Source organism: Nyctereutes procyonoides, unplaced genomic scaffold, assembly GCF_905146905.1.
Source record: "Nyctereutes procyonoides isolate TBG_1078 unplaced genomic scaffold, NYPRO_anot_genome, whole genome shotgun sequence".
Taxonomy (NCBI): domain Eukaryota; kingdom Metazoa; phylum Chordata; class Mammalia; order Carnivora; family Canidae; genus Nyctereutes; species Nyctereutes procyonoides.
The window spans coordinates 82,097,923-82,123,970 of NW_026575146.1; the positions used below are offsets into that span (position 1 = coordinate 82,097,923).

A 26,048-nucleotide genomic window follows, 5' to 3' on the forward strand; every position below is an offset into this window, starting at 1 on the left:
CACCCCAGGGCCAAGTACCAAAAAACTAGGGATCACCTCAATAACTCAGCCTGCCATAATTGTTAAAACTATCCAATCCCAAACTTTCTCAGTGTACTTATCCAGTGTCACCCATTCCTTGGAGGGGAGAACCTTCAGTAAAGGCTCTGTGCTATACTCTGCCCTCTCCCAACTTCTGCCTCCTAACAGAACTGGGTACTTTCCCAAGCGGCTCTGCAGGCATGCTGTGCCTAATTTTTGAGATCTTTCAGTATAAACTTCTTCCTTCATGACAATCATTTCCATGTCTGCATGTCCTACCATACTTGATTAGAACAAATCCTGGGTACATTTTAACACAGGGATCCCAACACACTCCACACACAGCATTTAGATCTCTTAAGTCTCTTTTATGTATTTCTTTAGTGTAAAACTTGGTAATGCAATTTACTTTTTTTAAATTTAACTTCAACTAATTAACATATAGTGTATTAGTTTCAGAGGTAGAGTTCAGTGATTCATCAGTCTTATATAATACCCAGTGCTCATTATATCACATGCCCTCCCTAATGTCCATCACTGTTACCCCATCCCCATGCTCTTGTCGCCTCCAGCAACCCTGTTTGTTTCCTATGATTAAGTCTTTTATGGTTTGTCACCCACTCTGATTTTATCTTGTTTTATTTTTCCCTCTCTTCTCTTGTGATCCTGTTTTTTAAATTCCATATGAGATCATATAATTGTCTTAAGTCTCTTTTAATTTGCAACATTGTTTTTTATTTTGTCTTAATATATATTAAGAAACAAGACATTTATTCTGTGAAATTTTGCACATTGTTTGCTTCCTTGTATCATTAATCATTCTTTTATTTTCCAAGTTTCCTGTAACCTGGTAATTAGATTTAGAGACTAATTTAAAAGTCTAGATCAACATTTGGGGCAAGAACACTTAATAAATGTGATTTAGCCATTGCATAACACCAAGATGCAAATAGCCTGGCTGACTAATTGAGACGTGAATGTATGTTAGTGGTTTCTGTCACTCCGTCCCATTAAAAGCTTCCTATGAATCTTTTTCACCTAATGATCTTTGTATTCATCAATATCACCACCAAGATTATTTCATAAATTAAAAAGTGATTTTTCAAAATTGTTATTCCTTTGACATTTATTAACCAGGCTTCTCTAATAATAAAGAACTTTTCTTCAACTTTTGGTTGTCTTAAAATACAGGTAATAAAGGAAGGACAAAATAAATGCTCCACTTTTCCCCTTTGTTTACCAGTAAGAGCCCTAGTATGCTTCATACCTGACCACTGCATTTGGTCAAGAAAAAAAGGAAGCTATCAAAGGCTATAGTAGTGGTCATGACAAAAAGACACAAGAACCAATCTGAGGGGATTCTCACTGGCCAAAGATAGGATTATCTGTGCATAAAAAAAGCTAGAATGTATTTTAAAGAATCAATGCAGGAATTATAAGACAAGTGATTTTTAATTTCCAAATAGTTTTTTACATTACTTAATTTTAAATTAAATTTACTATTTTTAAAAAAGATTTTATTTAATTTATTCATGAGAGACAGAGGCAGAGACATAGAGAGAGAGAGAAGGCTCCATGCAGGGAGCCTGATGTGGGACTCAATCCTGGGACCCCAGATCACGCCCTGGACCAAAGGCAGATGCTCAACTGCTGAGCTACAGAGACGTCCCAATTTTAAATTAAATTTAGACTGGGGCTAGAGAATGTAGACTGTAGAATACCTGTTTTTCAATGAACAAATTGAAAAAGAATTTACTTCCACTATTTTAAAAAGAGTAAGTTACCTAAAGTTCAATAAGGATGAATGTTGGTGGAAGGCATTTCTATATTCATTGGACTCATAGTCTTACATAGGAGTTTTCAAAGGAGTAATATTAATGATAATAATAAAACAAAATTTAGTGGCTTAAAACAACAATTGTTTTGTTATACATGATCATATGGGTCAGGAATTTGGGCAGGGGCTCAGTTGGTAGATTCATCTGTTTTATATGGCATCAACTCAAGTCATTCAATGGCATTCAGCTGCTGGCTAGTCTGGAGGATTCAACACTACTTCATTCAAATGTCTGGTGTCTTGGTAGGCATGTGTGGAAGTCTGGGCTCAGAAGGGTGCGCTTCCTTTCTTTGTAATCTTAGGGCTTCTCCAAGAGGTCTCCCCAGCACAGCAGCCAGACTTTTTAACATAATTCAGGGCCTAAGCTTAAGAGAGCATCCCAAGAGATGAAGTAAAATCTACCAGTAAAGCCTGGGTCCTGAAACTGGCACAGCAATACTTCTACTAATCAAAGTGGTCACAGTCTGCTCAGTCTCAAGGGGAAGGGATGCAGATTCCAGCTCTTGATGGTGGGGGAGAAATGTCAAAGAATTTACAGCAATCTTTATTCTGCCACAGTATTATATTACCATTTTACAAATGAAAAAATTATAGCACATAGCAGTAAAGCATCTTGTCAACATAATACAAGTGGGAAAGTGACAGGACAGAGATGATAAGTGTCTCCCACATTTTTTACATTGATAGGATTAGTTTTTAGAATAAATGTGAAGTTTATCAGGTTTAAGTGATGGTGGAATACATTAACATTCTTTTAATGATATAAAACCTTTCATGTCAGTTGCTTATATAAAGGAAGCAATGGGGATTAATTACTATATTCATAGACTGTTCTACAACACAGGATTGAAAAATTATATTTTTACATTATGAATTTTCAGATGATGGGTAAGGTGTGAATGTTGCCTAAAGGCTTTCTTACATTCCTTACATTCATAGGGTTTCTCACCAGAATGAATCCTCAGATGTTGAATAAGGGATGAATTAAGTCTAAAAGCCTTCCTACATTCTTTACATTCAAAAGGTTTTTCACCAGTATGAATACTCTGATGTAGAGTAAGTTTTTGGCGCAATCTAAAGGCCTTCCCACATTCCTTACATTTATAGGGTTTCTCACCAATATGAATACTCTGATGTTGTGTAAGTTGGGAGAGTAATCTAAAAGCCTTCCCACATTCCTTGCAGTCATAGGGTTTAACTCCAATATGAATACTTTGGTGTGAAATTAGTTGTGAGTAACGACTAAAGGCCTTCCAACATTCCTTACATTCGTAAGGTTTCTCACCAGTATGAATTCTGTGATGAAGAATAAGATGATAACCACGACTAAAGGTCTTTCCACATTCCTTACATTCATAGGGTTTCTCTCCAGTATGAATTCTCTGGTGGAGTGTTAATTGTTGTCTCACTCTAAAGGCTTTCCCACATTCCTTACATTCATAGGGCTTCTCACCAGTATGAAGTTTGTGATGTACTCTAAGGCCAGAGCCACACAAAAAGGCCTTCCCACATTCTTTACATTCATAGAGCTTGTCGGCAATATTAAGCTTCTGATGTCGAGTAAGGTGTGCATACTGTCTAAAGGCCTTTCCACATTCTGTACATACATAGGGTTTCTCACCAGTATGAATTCTCTGATGAAGAGTAAGTTGTCCGCGTACTCTGAAGGCCTTCCCACATTCTTTACATTCATAGGGCTTCTCACCAATATGAATTTTCTGATGTACTCTGAGATCTGGGCCACATATGAAAGATTCTCCACATTCCTTACATTCATAGAGTTTTTCACCGGAATGAAGTCTCTGATGTCGAGTAAGGTGTGCAGTCTGTCTAAAGGCCATTCCGCATTCCTTACATTCATAGGGTTTTTCACCAGTATGAATTCTATGATGAAAAGTAAGCTGTTGGCGTACTCTAAAGGATTTCCCACATTCTTTACATTCATAGGGTTTCTCCACAAAATGAATTCTCTGATGTGGAGTCGGAGAGGTGCGTGTTTGGTAAGAAGACACTTTTTGAGATGCAATTTCCATTTGACTGAAATATCCCTCCTGCCCTTCAAATTTTCTTTTGGACTCCCAATCACTTTTTAAAATTAGGCCCTTAAGGCCATGGTTTTTAATCCTTTCCATTATCTTCCATTGGGGTAAGTTTATTTCATAAACGTCATGCTCTGAAGATAACTTCTTGGTCTCATATCTGTTCTCTAAATCTGAAAGAAAATAAGAGAGCAAACACATGGTTTCCTTTTTTAAAAAGAAGTGAAATTTCTACAGTAGAAATAAAAGACAACTAAAGTAATGCTCAATGAAATTTTAAAAATATAGTTATACAACTTGAAAAAAAATGCATAAGGTAACACCAGGAAAAATGAAAACTGATGTTAAGAAAGTGAGACTGGTGGGCAGCCCGGGTGGCTCAGTGGTTTAGCGCCTGCATTCAGTACAGGGCATGATCCTGGAGATCCAGGATCAAGTCCCACGTCGGGCTCCCTCTATGGAGCCTGCTTCTCCCTCTGCCTGTGTCTCTGCCCCTCTCTATCTCTCTGTGTCTCTCATGAAAAAATAAATAAAATATTTAAAAAGAAAAAAGTGAGACTGGTGATTAATAAACATATAAAATCAGTGGATCTCAAATTGAGATGTGAAGTAGAATCATAGGGATAAATATTGATGATTATTAAATCATTAATACGATTATTAAAATCATATTATAAATATGATGATTATTTTTTTAAGGTTTATTTATTTGAGAGAACACACCCATGCATATGCAGCAGGGGTAGGTAGAGGGAGAGAGAGATTCCCAAGAAGACTCCCCACTGAGCACAGAGCCTGACCCAGGGCTCAATCCCACAACCTTGAGATCATGACCTGAGCTGAAACCAAGAGTTGGACACTCAACTGAATGAGCCATGCATGTGCCCCTAAATATTGAGGTTTAGATGCCACCTAAAACACCTGGATCAGGGATGCCTGGGTGGCTCAAGAGTTGAGGTCTGCCTTCAGCTCGGGCATGATCCAGAGTCCCAGGATTGAGTCCCATGTCCCACGGGGCACCTGCTTTTCCCTCTGCCTGTGTCTCTGCCTCGGTTTCTCATGAATGAATAAATAAAATCTTTAAAATAAATAAATAAATAAATAAATAAATAAATAAATAAATAAATAAATAAATAAAACACCTGGATCAGATTCTATAGTCCTGGCCAGTCCTATATTTAATGTTCTTCACACAACTCTGATGGAATGGAAAGGTTAAGAAATCATACTTAACTTTTTTCAACAATTTCTCTTTATTCTTAAACTAAAATAAAACTTGCTGTGGTTAAAAGGCCTCAACTTACCTATAACACATCATCTCAGTCTGCTCTATCTCCCAGAAATCTTCTCCTTGGGTTTTTTGCACTGGGGCTACTTCTTATCCTGAGGTCTTAGGTCAAAAGTCACTTCCTTTAAGGCTGATTCTACTGTCAGTATATAAATCTCTGTTCTTATACATGTATTATATATCAACATCTGTGCTGAAATTACGTATTTATAATTTTTTCCAATTGTTGCTCCTTTTCTTACTCCTAAACCTTTTTTTTTTTTTTAAGATTTATTTATTCATGAGAAACCCAGAGAGAGAGGGGCAGAGACATAAGCAGAGGGAGAAGCAGGCTCCATGCACGAAGCCCGATGTGGGACTTGATCCTGGGACTCCAGGATCACAAGCTGAGCCAAAGGCAGATGCTCAACAAGCTGAACCATGCAGGCATCCAACTCCTAAATCTCTTCAATGGGAGAAGCAATCTCTATTTTACTCTCTATTAAAAAATACATCCATAGCACTTAATAGGTTTCACTGATTCCCATGGTTAATACTTATTTGGAATATATTTCTCTAATCTCTCCCATCTTACAACAATGATTAAATATTCCCTTTATTCTTCCAAGCTAGTCCATCTAAATATAGAAATGGAAAATGGTGATTGTATGCTCTTATATATATCCTTTCATTGCTTAAACCCCTTATCTATCATCACATAGCCATGAGTTACCTTTTGTCTCAATGTCACAATAAAAGTACTAAAGAGTTCTATTCATTAATCCCTCTGTCTAAGCTCATTCTATTACTCATCCATTTTATAAATGCTCAACTGGTTTTGTTCTCTCATCCCCTTGCTCAGGTCTCCTTTCCATTCCTTTAGAGCAATTCTTGTATTTCCAGAAATATGTGCCAGTGATTTTCCACACAGGAAAACATGTTTATACTTTACTGATTTTTTAATGAAATCCTTAGCAACAAAAAAAGAGAAAAAAGACAGATATGCAAGGAATTCACTAATAAGGACAAAGGATCTTGCCGTCACTTGAGTGTGAAGAATTGCTAACAAAGCTCATGTTAGATTTCGAGAGAAGATGGTAAACCAGAAGGAGAAATAGCCAGAGAAATATTTAAGTGCTAAATGAGTTATGTATGAGAGAAAAAGGAGGATGTTATGAATTAAATTATATGGTCTGCATAAAAAAGGTTAAAATCACACAGACATTTTCTACTAAAGCTAGACATAATAAAATTTAAAATCCAAAAGTAAATCCACTTGAAATTTTAGAAGTCTACATTAAATAACTTATAATGGAATCCCTGGGTGGCTCAGCGGTTCAGCGCGTGCCTCTAGCCCAGGGCGTGATTCTGGAGTCCCTGTATCGAGTCCCACGTCAGGCTCCCTGCATGGAGCTTGCTTCTCCCTCTGCCTGTCTCTGCCTCTCTCTCTCTCTCTGTGTGTCTCATGAATAAATAAATAAAATCTTTACATAAATAAATAACTTTTAGATCAATAGGGAAATAAACTACAAAACAGGATTTCTGTTTTTTAGAAAACAATGATAATTTTAGGGCAGCCCCGGTGGCGCAGTGGTTTAGTGCTGCCTGCAGCCTGGGGTGTGATCCTGGAGACCCGGGATCGAGTCCTACATCGGGCTCCCTGCATGGAGCCTGCTTCTCCCTCCACCTGTGTCTCTGCCTCTCTCTTCGCTCTCTCTGAATGAATGAATAAATAAATCTTTAAAAAAAAAACAATGATAATTTTAAAATCCAAATTAATATCTACAGAATATAATCAAAGTGCTTAGAAAAAAATTTAAAAACTTATTTACAAAAATAAATAAAAAAATAAAATAAAAACTTATTTACAGCTATAAACATGAGAAAAAATTAATTAAAAATAAATCAGAAAAAGAATAAAGTAAACTGAAACAAAGCAGAAGAAATTAATCTTATATTGATTAATAAGATTAATCAGTTAGTCAGAAAACAGAAAAAAAAGAACTAATACATAAAAGAAAACCATTTGGGGCACCTGGGTAGCTCAGTAGCTGAGCACCTGCCTTTGGTTGAGGTCATGATCCCAGGGTCCTGGGACCAGGTCCCACATCAGGCTCCCTAGAGGGAGCCTGCTTCTCCCCCTGCCTATGCCTCTGCCTTTTTCTGTGTCTCCCATGAATAAATAAATAAAATCTTCAAAAATGCCCACAAAACATTCTTTTAAAAAACAAAGTAGCAAAACAGATAAAGTGTTAGTTAATATAAACAGCAGGCAAGCACACAAATAAGAAATAGCAAAGTGAGGGGTGCCTGGGTGGCTCAGTTGGTTAAAGAGATGCTTAACTGATCATAATAACAGGGTCCTGGGAACCAGCCCTGGCTCAGGCTCCCTGCTGAGCAGTGAGCCTGCTTATTCCTCTGCCCCCACCCATGTCTACATGCAGGTGCATGCTTTCTCTCTCTCAAATAAATAAATTCTTTGGAAAAAAAAGAAGACATGACAAAATGAAACTAAGCATGAATACAGAGGATAACTGAAAAGGGGCAACTTTGCCGATAAATTATAAAACACAGCTAAAATGAATAATTTTCTAGGAAAAAGTAATTTACCAAAACTGACCACAGAAGAGATACAATGTTTAAACATTAATTTCCATAGAGCAAACAGAGAATGTGGTCACACCATATCCTTCTTTTAGGAAAGAAGCACTAGAGAACAGGCCATTCAAATTCAATTAGACTGAGAGCTAAGAAAAAGGAGGACTTCCAAACTATTTTCATAAAGTAATACCATAGTAAACAAAGACTATTCATAAAAAGAAAACCATATACCAATTTTCTGAAAACTGATATAAAAATTCTAAACATCTAATAAAAGAGCACATCGAAAGACCCAGTACTGCTTATTCAAAGAATGTTAGAATGGTCCATTATGGGGAAATCTATTAAAATAAATTCATACTTTTAAAATTTTATTTATTTGAGAGAGAGAGAGAGTGCGTGAGCAGGGAGGGAGCAGAGAGAGAGGGAGAGAAGGAGACTCAACAGGGGGAGCCCAATGCAGGGCTTGATCTCAAGACTCTGAGACCATGACCTGAGCCAAAATCAAGAGTTGGATGCTTAACTAACTGAGCCACCCAGGTACCCCCAAATAAATCAACATGTTAATAAGGCTGTGGAGAGGGGAAAAAATCACATGATCAACTCCACAGATGTTGAAAGGCAACTAAAATAAGAACCATTCCTGATTTAAAGGAATGGCAAAATAAAATAGAAATGATTACTTCTCTAAAATGATAAAATATAAATAAAATAAAATAAAATAAAATTATAAAATATATATTATTTTAACAAAAGGGGAGTTTGCGGGGATCCCTGGGTGGCTCGGCGGTTTGGTGCCTGCCTTTGGCCCAGGGCGCGATCATGGAGTCCCGGGATTGAGTCCCGCGTCGGGCTCCCGGCATGGAGCCTGCTTCTCCTTCCTCCTATATCTCTGCCTCTCTTTCTCTCTATGTCTATCATAAATAAATAAATAAATCTTAAAAAAGGGGGGGGGGAGTTTGGAAAAAAGCCAGAGGTAGAAAAATTTAGAAGGAGGTAAACTTGTATTTCCAGATGGTGATTGCATAACTGGAAAACTTAAGAGGTTTAAATAATTTAAATGATAACAACTTAAGTAGGGTAGTAGGATATAAAAATCAAAATACAAAAGGTAGTAATTTTCATATATTCATTTAACAATAAAATATAATGGAGAAAAGAAGATCCCAGTCATGATAGTAATGAAGAAAACTCTGAAATACTCATGAAGTATTTGACATTAGATTTTTTTTTTTAAAGATTTTTATTTATTTATTCATGAGAGAGAGAGGCAGAGACACAGGGAGAGGGAGAAGCAGGTTCCATCCAGGGAGCCCAACGTAGGACTCGATCCTGGGTCTCCAGGATCCCGAGCTGGGCTGAAGGCTGCACTAAACTGCTAAGCCACTCAGGCTGCCCGACATTAGATTTTCTAAAGAAATGACACACCAAATCACAGTTGGAGATTACTCTGTACAAGGTGAGTGGCCTATGGAGGGTCTGTTTATGCTGAGAAATTGAGCAGGTAGGGAGACAATGGCTGACAATGAGGTAAATATTATGCTCAAAATGGCCAGGTAGATCAAATCCTGCAGATTATCTCCCTTAGGCCAGACAGCAACTACTACCTGCTTCCAGAGTTGGCAATGGACATGAGGACTAAGGCATGAGAGAGAAACTAATAGCTGCTCATTTCTTGGGGATAGAGTCACATCCACAGGTCCAGGTGACAAGGCACTTTTGCCTTACAAGGGAGTGTTCATTCCAAACAAGTTTAGGTCAGTTTTACCTTTTCCATTAAGGTATCTAATTTAATTAAGTAATATATAAGCTTGTGGGCAACTATGAGAAGAGACTGACTCTATGAAAATGAAACTGAATACTGGAAAAACTGGTCATAAATACATATTGTTAAAAATCATAGCTGTCAAAAATTAATTGTTGGACAAGAGTAAAAGATGGGGGAAAACATGACAATCAAGGAGTATTCTGCACTCACACTGCAAGTCTGGTTCTTGTTCTACTTAAAAAACTTAAAACTAGAAAAAAACTAAAACTAGAAATAAAAAAGGCACTATGTGTGGTTTAGATGAAAAATTAAATACAAAGAGACACAACAAAAAGGCAGGCTTGGACACATCTCAAAAGAATTGACAAATAAATATGTTTTAATGTTGAGAGCTAAAATAATACTTTTACAGTGTGTATATACATATATATGTGTGTGTATATAAATATGTACAAAAACAGGTTAGATACTAATATATATATGATTATTTATTTATATATGTAAGATTATATGTTTATTTATATATTTAAGATTTTATATATATATATATATATATATATATATATATATATATATTAGTATCTAACCTGTTTATATGAATTAATAGACCAAGTGCCAGGCCCAATTCTATTGATCTAAGGATTTCTATTCTACTGAAGACTGCTAATGAGAATATATAAAAATATAAGATTCCTTTTTTATCAGCTAAAAACATAAATATAAAAATAATAAATATGCTTTGTAGAGAAGCACCCTTAATGAAAAGAAAATGTCATATAGGGGCAGCTGGATGGCTCAGGTCATGACCTCAGAGTACTGGGATCAAGCCCTGCCTCAGGATCTCTGCTCAGCAGGAAGTCTGCTTCTCCCTCTCACTCTGTGCTCACTCTCTCTCTCAAATAAATGAAATCTTAAAAAAAGAGAGAAAATGTCATATATATCACCTGTACTTATTACTTTGGACAGTTTATTTTTATTTTGTAAAGACTTTATTTGAGATGGGGGGGTTGAGGGGGGCAGAGGGAAAGAAAGAGGCAGACTCCTCACTGAGCAGGGAGCCGCAAGGCTTGATCCCAGGATCCTGGGACCATGACCTAGAGCTGAAAGCAGATGCTTAACCAACTAAGCCACTCAAGTGCCCCTGGACATTTTATTTTATTATTTTTATTTTTTTATTTTTTTTATTTATTTATGATAGTCACAGAGAGAGAGAGAGAGAGAGAGGCAGAGACATAGGCAGAGGGACAAGCAGGCTCCATGCACCGGGAGCCCGATGTGGGATTCGATCCTGCGTCTCCAGGATCGCGCCCTGGGCCAAAGGCAGGCGCTAAACCACTGCGCCACCAAGGGATCCCTTATTATTACTATTTTTAAAGATTTATTTATTCATGAGAGACACAGACTGAGAGAGAGAGGCAGAGACAGCAGAGGGAGAAGCAGGCTCCCCGCAGGGAGCCCGATGCAGGACCCGATCCCGCATCCCGGGATCAGACCTGAACCGAAGGCAGGCGCCCAACCACTGAGCCACCCAGGCATCCCAATGGACATTTTATTATTAACTAACACTGCTTTGTTGATACAAGAAGGTCTGGGACATAACAGATTGGGTCCCAAGGAAGTCCTATTTGCATTTCAATACTGGGGACAATGTACAAAGATCTCTAAATAATAAAACCTGACATTTAAGAAACTGTACTTCTGAGAATCAATTTTAATCACACTGGATAAGCCCACACTGAATGCTAAATATTGAAGCTAATATTGAATAATCTTCACATTCTATTCATGATCATCTTTCTTATTTCACTGAGAAAATAACAATGATAGAATAGTCTATTTTCTCTCCAACACCCTGACTAACCTGCATTCATAATTATATTGTTTTCTTTTTTATACCCTCCTATTCCCTAGATCTTATCCCCCTTCCTCCACTCCAACCTCAAGGAAACAGCTCCCACCATTATATTCTTTCTCTCTTGCATCAATTTCCCCACCTAGAGAATCATTCTCGTGAGCATACAAAACATGCTCTAATATATCATATCACAAAATACACTGTTTGTAACTCATACCCCCAGTGTAACTATGAACTCCATTTCTTTTTTTTTTTTTTTTTAAGATTTTATTTTTTCATTTGAGAGAGGCAGAGAGAGGACATGTGTGAAGAGAGGGAGAAGCAGACTCCCCGTTGTAGGGAGCCTGATGCAGGGCTCAATCCCAGGACCCTGAGACATGATCTGAGCCTAGGCAGAAACTTAATCAACTGAGCCACCCAGGTGCCCCTGAACTCCATTTCCCAGCTTCGTTTCATACACCATTCCTCCAAAGAGTTGTCTTATACTCATTCTCATCACTGCTTCACCTACCCTCCTCTCATTATGTCATTTCTTTTTTTTTTTTATGATAGTCACAGAGAGAGAGAGAGAGAGAGGGAGAGAGAAAGAGAGAGAGAGAGAGAGGCAGAGACACAGGCAGAGGGAAAAGCAGGCTCCATGCACCAGGAGCCCGACATGGGACTCGATCCCGGGTCTCCAGGATCGCGCCCTGGGCCAAAGGCAGGCGCCAAACTGCTGCGCCACCCAGGGATCCCCCTCATTATGTCATTTCAATCATGTTTTCACCCTGACTTCACTGCCATTAGATTTAGTTCACAGAAGTCAACCAGCATTCTCCATCTTCATTGTCTACTCCTCTCATTTTGAAACATTTTATGTCAGCAGCTGCTCCTACATCTTCTTTGCTGTCTCCTCTTTCAAAGGTCTAGATGGTGGCGTGCCCATAAATCAATCCTTAGGCCCATTTCCCTTGTTTGCTTTCTTCCTTCTGCATGCCTTCCTTAGATGATCAAGTTCAGATGCATGGATTTAAATTCCAACCAGAAAGACGCCAGATATACAACAGACCATAATTTCTCCCTAAACTCTAGGTATACATATTCAGCTGCTTAATCAACATCTCAAAGAGAAACATACATCTCAGAGTCAAATATCCAAAACAGAAACTCAGTGTTTCCTGCTCTTCTTATCTTCCCCATTTCAGAAAAATGTACTTCCGTTCACCTAGCTGTTTGAGCTAACACCCTTATCTCCTCTTTTGACAAGTCTTTTTCCCACATGATCCATTTATGATCGGCATGTTCTTCTGGCATCACTTTCATACATATCACAAATCTAAGAGCTTCTTACTACTTCCTACTGTTGCCATTCTTATTTAAACCATCATTACTTCTAGTCGAACAGCTGAAATTGCCCCTATAGTGGTCTTTTCTGCTATGTGCTCAACCAGACAGATCTTTTTTTTTTTAAGATTTTTAAAATTTATTCATTCATTCATTCATTCACTCACTCATTCACTCATTCAAGAGCATGCATGCATGCAAGCTATGGGAGAAGCAGAGGGAGAGGGACAAGTAGACTCTGTGTTGAGCTAGGGTCTGATGCAATGATCATGACCTGAGCCAAAATCAAGAGTTGTATGCGTAACTGACTGAGCCACCCAGGGTCCCCCAGAGGGATCATTTTAGATCATAGAGCAGGCTATAGCTTTCAATTTTTCTTAATGATCTCATTTTTTGTTACTTTCCCTTCCCCTTTTTCCTCTTCTAGCTGTAATGGCCTTTTTTTTTACTCCTCAAACATACAAAGCTAGCTTCCTCCTTTGGCCTTTTCTTTTTCTTTTCTTTTCTTTTTTTTTAAAGATTTTATTTATTTATTCATGAGAGACACAGAGAGAGAGAGAGAGAGAGAGGGAGAGAGAGAGAGAGAGAGGCAGAGACACAGGCAGAGGGAGAAGCAGGCTCCACGCAGGAAGCCCGATGTGGGACTCAATCCCAGGACTCCAGGATCATGCCCTGGGCCGAAGGTGGCACTAAACCACTGAGCCACCCAGGCTGCCCTCCTTTGGCCTTTTCTATTGGCTCAGAAGGCTCTTGCCCTAGAGAATCACATAGCTTGAGCCTTCACATGTCTCCTCAAATATCACATCCTCAAAAAAGCCTTCCCTCATCTATCTACTTTTCTGTATGCATGTTATACTTCAATAAAAATTACTTAAAGGAGAAACAAAGGAAGAAAAGAAAATGAAAGAAAAAATGATCTTGTTTAAAATGTCTAAATCAACAGTGGTCATTTTGGCTAAATACTTCCTTAGTAAATTGATACTGTTTTATTCATTCGGAACTTCCACATTTCATTGTTTTTCCAACATTAACAGTGGTAAATGTCACTTAATTATCTAACTATGAAAAAGAAAATAAGGTAGGAATGGGATAAAAAGCATGTTTTTCTTTCCTGTGGTAGAAAGTGAGTCAGAAGATACAACGTTATAGACAGTATGGGCCATGAAATGGCCCTGTTACAAAACAAGAACTCTTAGCCTAAAATGAGTGTCCTCAGCCAGACCTGAATGTACAGAGAACAAAATACAAACTGAACATACACCTCTATATAAAGAATTTTGAGGAATTTTTTTTAAGTAGGCTTCATACCCAGCATGGATCCCAATATGGGGCTTGAACTCACAACCCTGAGATCAAGACCTGAGCTGAGATCAAGAGTTGGTCGCTTAACTGACTGAGCCACCCAGGAGCCCCAAGGATCTTTTTTTAAGATGATGTTCAAAGAGAGATGAAAATAGTACAAAGGTAGGTAGAAGCCAAATCAAGGGATCTTTCTCCCTATAGTCTATTACACTCATATTTCTTCCTGATATGAAGGCAGATATATATATATATATATATATATATACACACACACACACACACACACACACAAACACACACACATATATACACACACACACGGAAAAAAGCAAAGAATGATATTCTGTCATTTAAGGATCTATTTTCTAGAGCAATTCATATGAAACCTTGCTGATAAAACATATATTATTACAATGTCAAGCATACTCTTCTTCATAGCCTTTTATTTTTTCTAAAAAGGCTTTTCAGGGGAACCCTGGGTGGCGCAGCGGTTTAGCGCCTGCCTTTGGCCCAGGGCGCGATCCTGGAGACCCAGGATCAAGTCCCACGTCGGGCTCCCGGTGCATGGAGCCTGCTTCTCCCTCTGCCTATGTCTCTGCCTCTCTCTCTCTCTCTCTATCATAAATAAATAAATAAATAAATAAATAAATAAATAAATAAATAAAAATAAAAATAAAATAAAAATAAAATAAATAAAAAAAATAAAAAGGTTTTTCAGGGACATCTGGGTGGCTCAGTGGTTTAGTGCCTGCCCAAGGCATGATCCTGGAGTCCCAGGATCGAGTCCCATGTCGGGCTCCCTGCATGGAGCCTGCTTCTTCCTCTGCCTATGTCTCTGCCTCTCTCTGTCTCTCATGAATAAAATAAAAAATCTTAGAAAAATATAAATAAATAAATAAGGCTTTTAAGACCATACCTAAAATAGCCTTTTTTCCCCCACCATTTTCTATTCCCTTATTCTGCTTACTTTATTTCATAGTACCTGAAATTATATTTCCTATTTATTTACAGTTACTATGTGTCTCTTATTACAAGATAAATTCCATGGGGACAGAAACTCTATTGGTTTTGTTTACCACTATATTGATAGTATCTAGCACAGTGCCCAGCACCGAGGTAGGTAGATAAAGTCAGTCAGGCAGTCTGTCTATCTGTCTATCTATTATTTATGAATGCAAAAAGGAAACAGCTGATTCAAAATATATATAGAATGTTTGTCAATAGGGAACAAAGAAAACACCTCTCCACCCATGACCCTTTCAAAGGGAAGGAAAATTTGAAACAACAAAAGAGTGGTAAATGGGATAAAGAGAGTTCTAGGGGTACCTGGGTGGCTCAGTTGGTTAAGCATCTGCCTTCAGTTCAGGGTATGATCTCTGGATTCTGGGATCCAGCTGCATCAGGCTCCCTGCTCAGCCAGGAATCTGCCCCTCCCCTCTACTCTTGCTCTCGCTCTCAAATAAATAAATAAAATCCTAAATAAATAAATAAATAAATAAATAAATAAATAAATAAATAAATGGACTTTCTAAACAACATCAGTAGAGTGTGCCTCTTTTCCCCAATTAGTTGAGTGGTTTCCTCTGTGATGGCTTCCTCTTGCTCAATTGGCTCTCACTCACCTAGATATCGCCTCCTTCCTTTCCTCACAACCTTCCAGGGCTCTTTCCCTTGTTCCAATAAGGAAATCACATCTGGCTTAGAAATGAAGCATCCTGGTTAGAGAAAAGAAATGTGAGGTGAAATGGAAATAAAAAATACATTCAAAATTACTTTGATTCAGTCTTAGTTAAATTTTTAATAAACTATAGGTCAAATGGTAACTGATAAAGCCTTTAGAACAACGAAAGGCAGGATAGTTAAAAAACATTCATATTAAGGTTACATAATAAATAGATTAATTTATATTCATACAAGTAATCCTTGACAGGCAATAGTGGTTGAGTACAGATTGCCTGAGTTCAAATCCTATCTCTGCCATATCTATTTTAAGAACAGTAATAGTACCTATCATACACAACTGTTGTGATAGTTACATTAACATATATCTATATCTAAACATTGTCTAGAATACGTACTCAGCACTATGTTTACAGTCAACCCTTGAACAATGCAAGATTGAACTGCAAGGTTCCATATATATGTGAATTTTTTTTGGATACAGTACAGTACGTAAAGGTATTTTCTCTTCTTTATGATTTTCTTTATATTTTCTCTTCTCTAGCTTACTTTATTCTAAGAATAAAGTATATAATACATATATAAAATACATATTAATCAACTGTTTATGTTGCCAGTAAATTCTGATCAACAGTAGGCTATTAATAGTTAAGTTTTTGAGGAGTCAAAAGTTATATGCAGCTTTTCAACTGTGTAGGGGGTTGGCATCCCTAGCCCTTATGTTGTATTTTATTAGCTATTAATTGTCATTGTTATTTTGCTATGAGGAAACAAAAAGCTTTCAGAGGCATTTATTGTTATTTCTTAGGATAGTCATATAATATTAAGTGCAACATTCTTGGGTTTTTAACTTTAAATCATAAAAGTAGGTAAAAGTAAGTAAGTTTATTAACAAAAGGAATGAGTTCTCTTGAACTGTAAATAAATCCTGTTGATCCAACTTACCACTGCAAATATTATGTGTACTTTTGATAGATTAAAAACCAAGATACAGGGTCTAGCTATTTTCCTTACCTGTACATCAACAAATAAAAAACATCTATAGCAATATTGAGTTCACACAAAGTGAAACCTCAATCTTTGACACAAGTAAGGCTATATTCAAATCCAGCCCTTTCTTTTACCATTAAGGATGGCCTGAAGGCCACTTAAGGATGAGGAAGATTAATAAGCTTAACTGAGGTATTCACTTCCAAACAAAGCTCAAACCATTCACCGAGAACAGAGAGCAGAAATTTAAATAGTTTCTTGAAAGATATTCTTGAAATTTCCAGAGAAAAAAGCAGACATTACAGAGAACAGGTATTAATTACTAGAGGCAGATAACCTTACCCAGTGAGACCAAGTTGCTATAATTCTCCAACATTACATCTCTGTACAAGTCCTTCTGTTCCAAGTCCAGGTATTCCCACTCCTCCTGGGAGAAGACTATGGACACATCATTGAACATCACTGATCCCTGCAATGACAAACCATATAATATAATTGAAATTAAAGAAAATTTGTTTTTAAGATGGAAGAGATACTGCAGGAAATGGACCATATGGCAAACAAAAAGGCTTAGGCTAGAAGCCTTTAACATAGTGAGTTAGGAAATGAGTGTGCCTGAAGCAGCATGCCTATGTGCTCTTGAAGAATCCTGTTGCTACAGGTGCAGCCTCTTGAATACTCTGGCGTATCTTGGTCATCCAAACATGTCTGGGAAAGAAAAAAATCAGTTGTCCAATTAAATGAAATATTGTAGATAAGTCTTCTGCCTGTTATATGTCTCCCTCATAAATTCTCAAGAAATGTGAGTTCTTCCACCCTTTCCCCTTAAAGAACAGATTTTTAAAGTTTCCTTACAATATGTTAGAAAAGGATCTGAATGCAGTTAAAGAATTTCTTCCAAGTTTATCATTGAATCAGATCATATGTAAGCATCTTTCCATTTATGACAGAATTTTAAATGAACTTTAAAAAAATGTATAATAGTCTATGTGAGGTATATGAGACTTAATCATTCTTCTATTTTGGTCTATACAAAATATTTAAGGTCCTCCTCAGTTCTGAAGGTCCACAACTATTTATGTATCTGCACAATCTTCCTACTTGTTATCATTTTCCTGTATCCATTCTTTGTTCTTGACTTAAAGGATATGGACATAGATTCTGGATACTGGTGATCCAGAATAACAAAGATATCATTCTAGACCAGCATATCTTGTTCAACTACAAATAAAACCCTGTTCCTGGTGTACAAATGTTAGGGATTCCCAGAGAAGATCTTTGATCTTTCTGCATGCAAGACCTAACTACATCTTTACCCAGTCCTAAAAGCCTCACAAAACATGAGATTTCATCATATATTGAGGCTAAGGCCAACCAACAGCAAATCTTATCTTATATAGTTGGAAAACTCAAATCCAGAAACGTCCAGTTTCCCCATGAGCAGTCAAATGGACCCATACTCTTTCAGCAACTCACAAGAGATAGTTAAACATCTCCCTCAAGTGATTTCATTTCTGCCCTACCACAGCACTTATCAGAAGACTGAACACATACAGGAAAAGCTGAATGATTTTTTTTCAAAGCATACATGAATAATGACTGGGGAAAAGAGGACTCGGGATAGGCGTTGTGCTAAATAGCCTAATCCCTCACTGGATTTGGAGGACTGGGAGAAGATTACTAGATGGGACTCTGATAGGTAGGAAGTTTCAGGATAAAAAAATGTTCATAGGACATTAACATGAATGTATTTTCAGAAGGAAAAAGAAACAGTAACTTACGTGTGCCATGGTTTAGAAATTCAAGAACTGGTCAGTCCTCCTTGGGGTTTACTTGCCTGGAGAAGCAGAGTTCACCAAGGCCAGAGCTAGGGGGATGAAAAGGAGGCCATGAGATCAGATAGGCCTCAGAACTCCCAAAATGGCAGGAGTCCATTATATCCATTTCCTTCTCTACACACACACACACACACACACGCACACACACACACTGAGGGAGATCTGAGGGAGTCTGAACAAATCTAACCCCTCTTCAGAAATTCCAGGGCCAGGGATGCCTGGCTGGTTTTATCAGTAGAGTGTGCAAATCTTGATCTCAGTGTTTGAGTTTGAATTCCACATTAGGTACAGAGATTACTTTAAAAAAAAAAAATCTTAGGGGAAAAAAAAAAAAAGAAATTCCAGGGCTGATAAAGGGCCATATCATCTAAATGAGAGTATTTTTCAAAGCCTCATAGGCCTGCTTGGATTCATCAGGTACAAAGACAGAAATTCATTAGGAGTAACCCTGGCAGTCATTAACCATTGTGAAACTGCTACACTGGCAGCCCTGCTGGCCTGCCAGCCTATAGCCAAGACAAAAACTTCCAGAATCTTCTGGGCTCATCCCTCTTTTCAATCAGAATCAACCACAATGCTTTCCTAGATGCCTTTGTCATTCTCTTTTTTACAATCTGGGCTGAGAAGGTGTGGATACATGCTCTCAACAGGTAGACAACACACATATCTATTTATCAGACTTTCATCTTTTATATGGATTAAGTGAGTCCTCCGGATTGCTATGTGGTATAATAATTATCTATGTGCTGGATCAGAATATTCATACTAAAAGAAGTAAAACCACTTGCAGAAATTCAATTACATAGGAAAGTTAAATTTGGAGTCATTATTTTTCTAACCGAAGTGAGCTCTCAATCAACTCTAGCTCGTCTCCAAAACCCAGAATAGGGATCCCTGGGTGGCGCAGCGGTTTGGCGCCTGCCTTTGGCCTAGGGCACGATCCTGGAGACCTGGGATCGAATCCCACGTCGGGCTCCTGGTGCATAGAGCCTGCTTCTCCCTCTGCCTATGTCTATGCCCCTCTCTCTCTCTGTGTGTGTGTGACTATCATAAATAAAAATAAAAAAAATAAAAATAAAACCCAGAATATCTTGTTCCAATGGGAGAAACATGAGCATGCTTGACTCATTAAAAAATATACAAGTTAATGAAACCACCAAAAGACATTAAATCTTAGAGTACTGATGCCTTTTTAGCAGGTTTATAAGGAAATGAATATTCTAACCTGCAGATTGTGTAAATTTAAAAGTATGTCCAAGCAGCATTTAAACCATGCACATCTTCTGACTCAGAAATTCTACTATGGGGGTTAACTCTACTCTGTATATGTGCACAAGATGTAAGGGTGCTGACAAAAAAACATTATCCATAATGAAAAAAAGCTGGAAAGAACCTAAATATCCTTCAGTAGAAAGTAGATTAAATAAGTTATAAAGCACCCACAGAGTAAAAAAGCTTGTCACTTAAAAACTATAATATAGACCTTTAATTGGAAAGAGGGAAATATGATTACTACATGTTGCTGAGTGAAGAATGTAGATAATCACAATTTTGAGTGCTGTGATCCTGTATGTGCATAGTAATCACCAAATCCTAAGCTTTTAAAAATATATAAATACATACAAAATATTCAAGATGTGTAGTCTTCATGAAAAATAAAATGGACTTTACAAATATATTTGTAATATATACATACACATCAGCATAAAGAGGCACTAAGAGGCATCAAGAGAAAAAATATGCAAAAATTGTTTATTTCCCATTGTGATATTTTCTTCTTTTTACTTACATTTACTTCACAATATTATATGGCAATATATACTCTTGAAATACATTTTTAGGGCAGCCTAGGTGGCTCAGCGGTTTAGTGTCACCTTCAGATCAAGTCCCGCGTCAGGCTCTGTGCATGAAGCCTGCTTCTCCCTCTGCCTGTGTCTCTGCTTCTCTCTCTCTCTCTCTCTCTCTTTCTCTCTCTCTCTCTCTGTGTGTCTCTCATGAATAAATAAAGTCTGAAAAAAAAGATAGAAATATATTTTTAAAATTTTGTAAATAGGAAACTTTTCTTAAACTAGGTGAAAGAGACTTTTAAAGCAGTCATCTCCTGAACTTAGAGGAAAAAAGCTGCTATAGTTTTTCTTCTTCTAGATTCCAATATCTGATCCAACTCTATGATTTATAAGTTTGTTCGTGTGTGCTGGAGTTTTGCCTATAAAAGAATGGTTAAACATCTCCAAATAATGCCTGGTTTCACTGCTGCTGCCTCTCTTAACTTCTTAACTGATGCATTTATCTTGCTTCTGAACCAGTTATTTTAGCCACAATGCCCTCCAAAGAGCTGCTGAATCTTATTGTCCTGTTGGGTCTCACTTTGCATCAACATCATGAGAATAAAAACCATAAGGCATAACACTTATTACATAAAATCCATTTACCCACACAGAAATCCTCTGGATTTTGGTTATTTTTTGGCAACCTGACAGTGCTTGCTATAATCAGGTGATGTCTTTTCACAGGAACTCACAAGCTATGTTGACTTCTTCAGATACTACACTTGGTCTTATTCCTATAGAGGTTTATCTACCTAGATAGATAATAAGCACTTAAAATCCACAACTATGTCATTTTAGTAACTCTAATTCCCCAAGGACTACCATAGGATCAGGCATATTATGAATATTTTATAAAATGTCTAGTAATTCAACCTAGAAATTACATTTCTAGGAATTTATCCTTAGAAAATCTTTATAAAAGTATACAAAAAGATACATACAAGGAAGTTCATCAAGGAATATTTTATAGCCAAAAGTCAGAGTACCTAACAGTAAGACAACCAACTAAATAAATTAGGTTCCACAATATGATGGCATATTACACAATTATTGATAATAATGGTACTAGTTCATATTAATTCATGAAGGAAGATATCCATGATAAATCACCCAGTACAACAGGCAGACTAAAAGGAACATCCACAATGTTGGGAGGTAACTGACTCTCACATATAAAAAACAGAGGCTGGGATCCCTGGGTGGCGCAGCGGTTTGGCGCCTGCCTTTGGCCCAGGGCGCGATCCTGGAGACCCGGGATCGAGTCCCACGTCGGGCTCCCGGTGCATGGAGCCTGCTTCTCCCTCTGACTGTGTCTCTGCCTCTCTCTCTCTCTCTCTGTGTGTGTGACTATCATAAAAATAAATAAATAAATAAATAAATAAATAGATAGATAGATAGATAGATAAATAAATAAAAATTGAAAAAATAAATAAAAAAATAAAAAGAATTAAAAACACAGGCTGTATTGTCAGGATCCAGGATATGAACCTAAGGTTTGACAGTTATCAACTAGGAGACTTCAGACATATTAGTTTTCAGTGCCACTGTTTCTTCACAGATAAACTGGAGAAAAGTAACAGTATCTACCTTTTAAAGTTGTGAAAGTTAAATAATACATAAAAAGCACTTAAAATACCTAATTATAAGCAATGAATAAAATGAAAACATTACATGCCCCATATTCCATGTATTTAAAAAGTATCTTTAATAAAAAACTTCAAATCTTTGATAAATTATCTTTAATAATTTTAATACTAGGATGCCCTCTTTTTCTTACAGTAAACTTTATTTTTTTTAAGGTTTTATTTATTCACGAGAGACACAGAGAGAGAGCAGAGACATAGGGACATAGGCAGAGGAAGAAGCAGACTCCTCACAGGGAGCCCGATGCAGGACTCGATCCCAGGACCCCAGGATCACGCCCTGAGCCAAAGGCAGACGCTCAACTGCTGAGCCATCCAGGCATCCCGTTATTTTTTTTTAAGTATTTTATTTATTTATTTTAGAAAGAGAGAGAGAGAGCAGGGGGAGTAGCAGGGGGAGGGACAAGGTAGGGGAAAGAATCTCAGGTGGACTTCTGTGCTGAGCCTAAACCCAATGCATGGCTCAATCTCATGACACTGAGATCATTACCTGAGCCAAAACCAAGAGTAAGAGGTTTTTTTTTTTTTTTTTTTTTTTTTTTAGAGTAAGAGTTTAACCAACTAAACCACCCAGGTGCACCCCCTCCCCCATAGTAAACTTTTTGAGATTTTCAGGACTGCTCTTTCTTACAACATCACTAAATTTTAGAACTAAGTTTGAGAATGTAATTCTTTTTAATATTAGCAAAAAAGATTCATAAAAATCAAGAAGTAGAGCAAGGCCTCTTTTGCTCTCTATCCGCAGTAGTTCCAAAGAGACACCATTTGGCATCATAAAACTCAAGAAATTGAGTTGATAAGGTATCATTCTGAACACATTAAAAACATTTGATCATTTTGAACACATTAAAAACTTTTGGATAACGTATCCGAATACTTATCATTTCTACCACTTTCTCCCTCATTATTATAAATCTCCACTGAGAAGCAAACTTGAATCACTTTTTAAAAAAAAGGTCTGATTCTTAAAAGGTATCTTACTTGATAATCTGTTTCCTAGTAAATATTTTCATAATCCTAAAACGTATAAAGTCTTCAAAGGTTTTTCAAATTAGAGGGGAACATGGTACTCTCCTTTACTCTGTACAGACAGCAATATAATAAATTTGCCTGCACCAAATTTCTTTTCAAAGTGTTAGAGGATCCTTATCTTCTTAAACAATCAATTATTGTGATTCTATTTTACAAAACATATGTACACAAGGGCACAGAAAAAATTTTGGAAAAACAAACAACAGGAATATTCACTAACTCTAGATGATGGGACTCTGAGCAAATTAGATTTTCTTTTTTATAGGTTCCTTAGGTTTGTATTGTTTTCTTGTTTACAATAAATCAGCATTAATTATATCAGAAACAAAAATTAAATACAATAAAAAAGAGTTGAGGAGAGGGAGCACCTTTCAAATGTTAAGAGATATCAGTCTATAGGCCTCTGACATAAGTGGGTTTCTCAAAAAAAAAAAAAATCAGTATGGCAGAAATAAATAACATTCATCAGTTTTTTTTTTTTATTGTTCTTCAACAAAACAATGAGCTGCCTTTACTCTCTTCTGTACTGAACACAATTAAGGTAAGCAGCATTTTTAAATTCATTAAGAGTTTACCAAAGAAAACAGAAGAGTATATGGTACACAATAGAGGCTTTTTCTCTGCCTTTCTCTACTGCATAAATAATTAAAGTTTCACATTAGATATAATTTTTGCAAAATATCTTACAAATCCCTAGTTTACTAAAAGGGATTCATACAAATTTAAAATTTACTTGAGTCATCTTGTTCAAAACTATGACTTTGCTTAAAATTTATTATTTTTTTATAATTTTTATTTATTTATTATAGTGAGAGAGAGAGAGAGAGAGAGAGAGAGAGAGAGAGAGAGGCAGAGACATAGGCAGAAGGAGAAGCAGGCTCCATGCATCGGGAGCCTGACGTGGGATTCGATCCCGGGTCTCCAGGATCGCGCCCTGGGCCAAAGGCAGGCGCCAAACCGCTGCGCCACCCAGGTATCCCCTAAAATTTATTATTTACTTTTTTCTTCTCAGGATTCACGTGTTTAATGACATAAAACTGCATCACATGGATGAAGTGTGATTTATTTAACAATTTCCCATTGTTAGACACTTATTTATATCAAAGAGCATTCTCAGACATTACAGTCTTTGATTATAGGCAGTAGATCTAAATCTTTTTAGGATCATGTTCAATAATCTCATTAAATTACAGATTTCTTCCCCGGAAAAATGGCATCTTAACAAATATCTACAATAATTTAAATACAATTTCACGGGGTTTCTGGCTCTCTGAAAGTCCCAAATAGATTTAAATTACCTCTGGTTAAGAATTTCTGTTCTAGGGATGCCTGAGTGGCTCAGTCCATAATGTATCTATCTTCCACTCAGGTTATAATCTCAGGGTTCTGGGATCTGCCCCCAGCTGGTTCCCCGCTCAGCGAGGAGTCTGCTGCTGCTTCTCCCTCTGCCCCTTTTCCTTGCTTATGCTCTCTGCAATAATACAAATCTTAAAAAAAAAAAAAAATCGTTCTAGACTAAATATTTGAGCATCTTATTTTTTTTTTTTAAACTAGAAAATACCTATCACAATTAGCTTGGTATTTTCATTTTTCCTGATCTATTGGAGGTGGATGATGAATTGCCCCCACATTATGTAACAAATAGCTAATGTTTATTAAATACTTATCAAATATCAAGAGCTGTTCTATGAGTTTTATACATAAAAAAAGCTCATAGAAGTAATGGGAACTATCTATCAAATACGTATGTGCATATAGGCACTAGGTAGGGATCCTAAGTATTAATTAAATGGACAGGACATTTAAGAAGAAGGAAGCAAATGCTCCCATGTCCTAAAAAATAAAAATGCATTTCACATTATAAGAGGAAATACTGGGATCCCTGGGTGGCGCAGCGGTTTAGCGCCTGCCTTTGGCTCAGGGCGCGATCCTGGAGACCCGGGATCGAATCCCACGTCGGGCTCCCGGTGCATGGAGCCTGCTTCTCCCTCTGCCTATGTCTCTGCCCCTCTCTCTCTCATTCTGTGTGACTATCATAAGTAAATAAAAAATTTAAAAAAAAAAGAGGAAATACTCACTTCCTTGACCTTGATTTTTTTTAAATGAGCAAGAGCAATTCATTCCTCCTCCGCCTTCTCAGAGCTCTTCCTTAGAGTTTGACAAGACTGAGGAAAAAGGGAATCTTAGGACAACAGGCCTTTCTTGGAGTCCAGCCCAGTCTGGCTAAATTAGGACACGCCACGACCCCCACCTGTCCCCACCAACCACCCACACATAAACGGAGAACATAAAAGGGAAAACATTACTGACCCTTCCTAGTATTAGAGGAAGGCCAGGGTCGCGGATGTGGCGGACGGGAATCGGCCTTCACAGCAGTTTCCTGGAGGAAACTCCGTGGTTCTGAAACCTGCAGCTGGACCCCCAAGAGATGGGAGAGCCTGCGTCCGAGCGCGCCCGAGGATGTAGCGCAATGGGGTTACTCCCCGGGGCCAGCCTAAGGGGCCCGTCGGTTCTTTCACTCCCAAGATCGGCTCTGAGGCTTTTTGCTGCTATCTTTTCTCTGGCGCTCAGATATCTGACTGGGGGGGAGGGGGGTCTTCTCTGCGGGTGGACGCGAGGGGCGAGAGGGCAGAAGATTCCGCTGTAACGCTAGGGTCGGAGTCACACAGTCCAGGCTCTACACCCAGTTCAGTCACACAAACGCCATCACCCACCAGTCCCGACCTCACAACCGCACATAGTCCTGATGCCACACCCGGGCCCCGTCACGCCCACAGTCACCCAGAAACACAACCACACCACCGCCGTTCTCACGCACACTCGGGCCTGAGGTGAGCGGCTCGCAGCGCTTCCCTTCCCTCTCCTCATCTCCAGACCGCAACGCCTTTCCTACAGATGGCCGGAACCAACGCTCCGGACCAGAACTGCTCACCTGGGGCGTCGCACGTGCCTCACGGTGATGCTCAGTGTAAGCGAGAAAGCAACGGAACCGGCAAGTCCACACAGCCCCCGGGGCTTAACGG

At 37.9% G+C, this 26,048-nt stretch overlaps 1 protein-coding gene across 7 annotated transcripts; it reads right to left on the bottom strand.

The window, feature by feature from the left end:
* Positions 1–759: 759 nt before the first annotated feature.
* Positions 760–26,048, bottom strand: ZFP82 (ZFP82 zinc finger protein). Of its 7 annotated transcripts, none has more exons than XM_055310666.1 (5): positions 25,958–26,048; positions 18,465–18,550; positions 17,026–17,152; positions 15,636–15,728; positions 760–4,070 (listed from the first exon to the last, which is right to left on the bottom strand). In XM_055310666.1, the coding sequence occupies exons 2-5, from the start codon at positions 18,471–18,473 to the stop codon at positions 2,713–2,715; spliced, it is 1,587 nt and encodes a 528-aa protein (XP_055166641.1). In that variant the 5' UTR covers positions 18,474–18,550; positions 25,958–26,048; the 3' UTR covers positions 760–2,712. The 7 variants fall into 7 exon arrangements, with proteins under 7 accessions (XP_055166641.1, XP_055166636.1, XP_055166638.1 ...); XM_055310661.1 differs by having other exon boundaries at positions 17,026–17,391; XM_055310663.1 differs by adding an exon at positions 20,396–20,530 and having other exon boundaries at positions 17,026–18,550.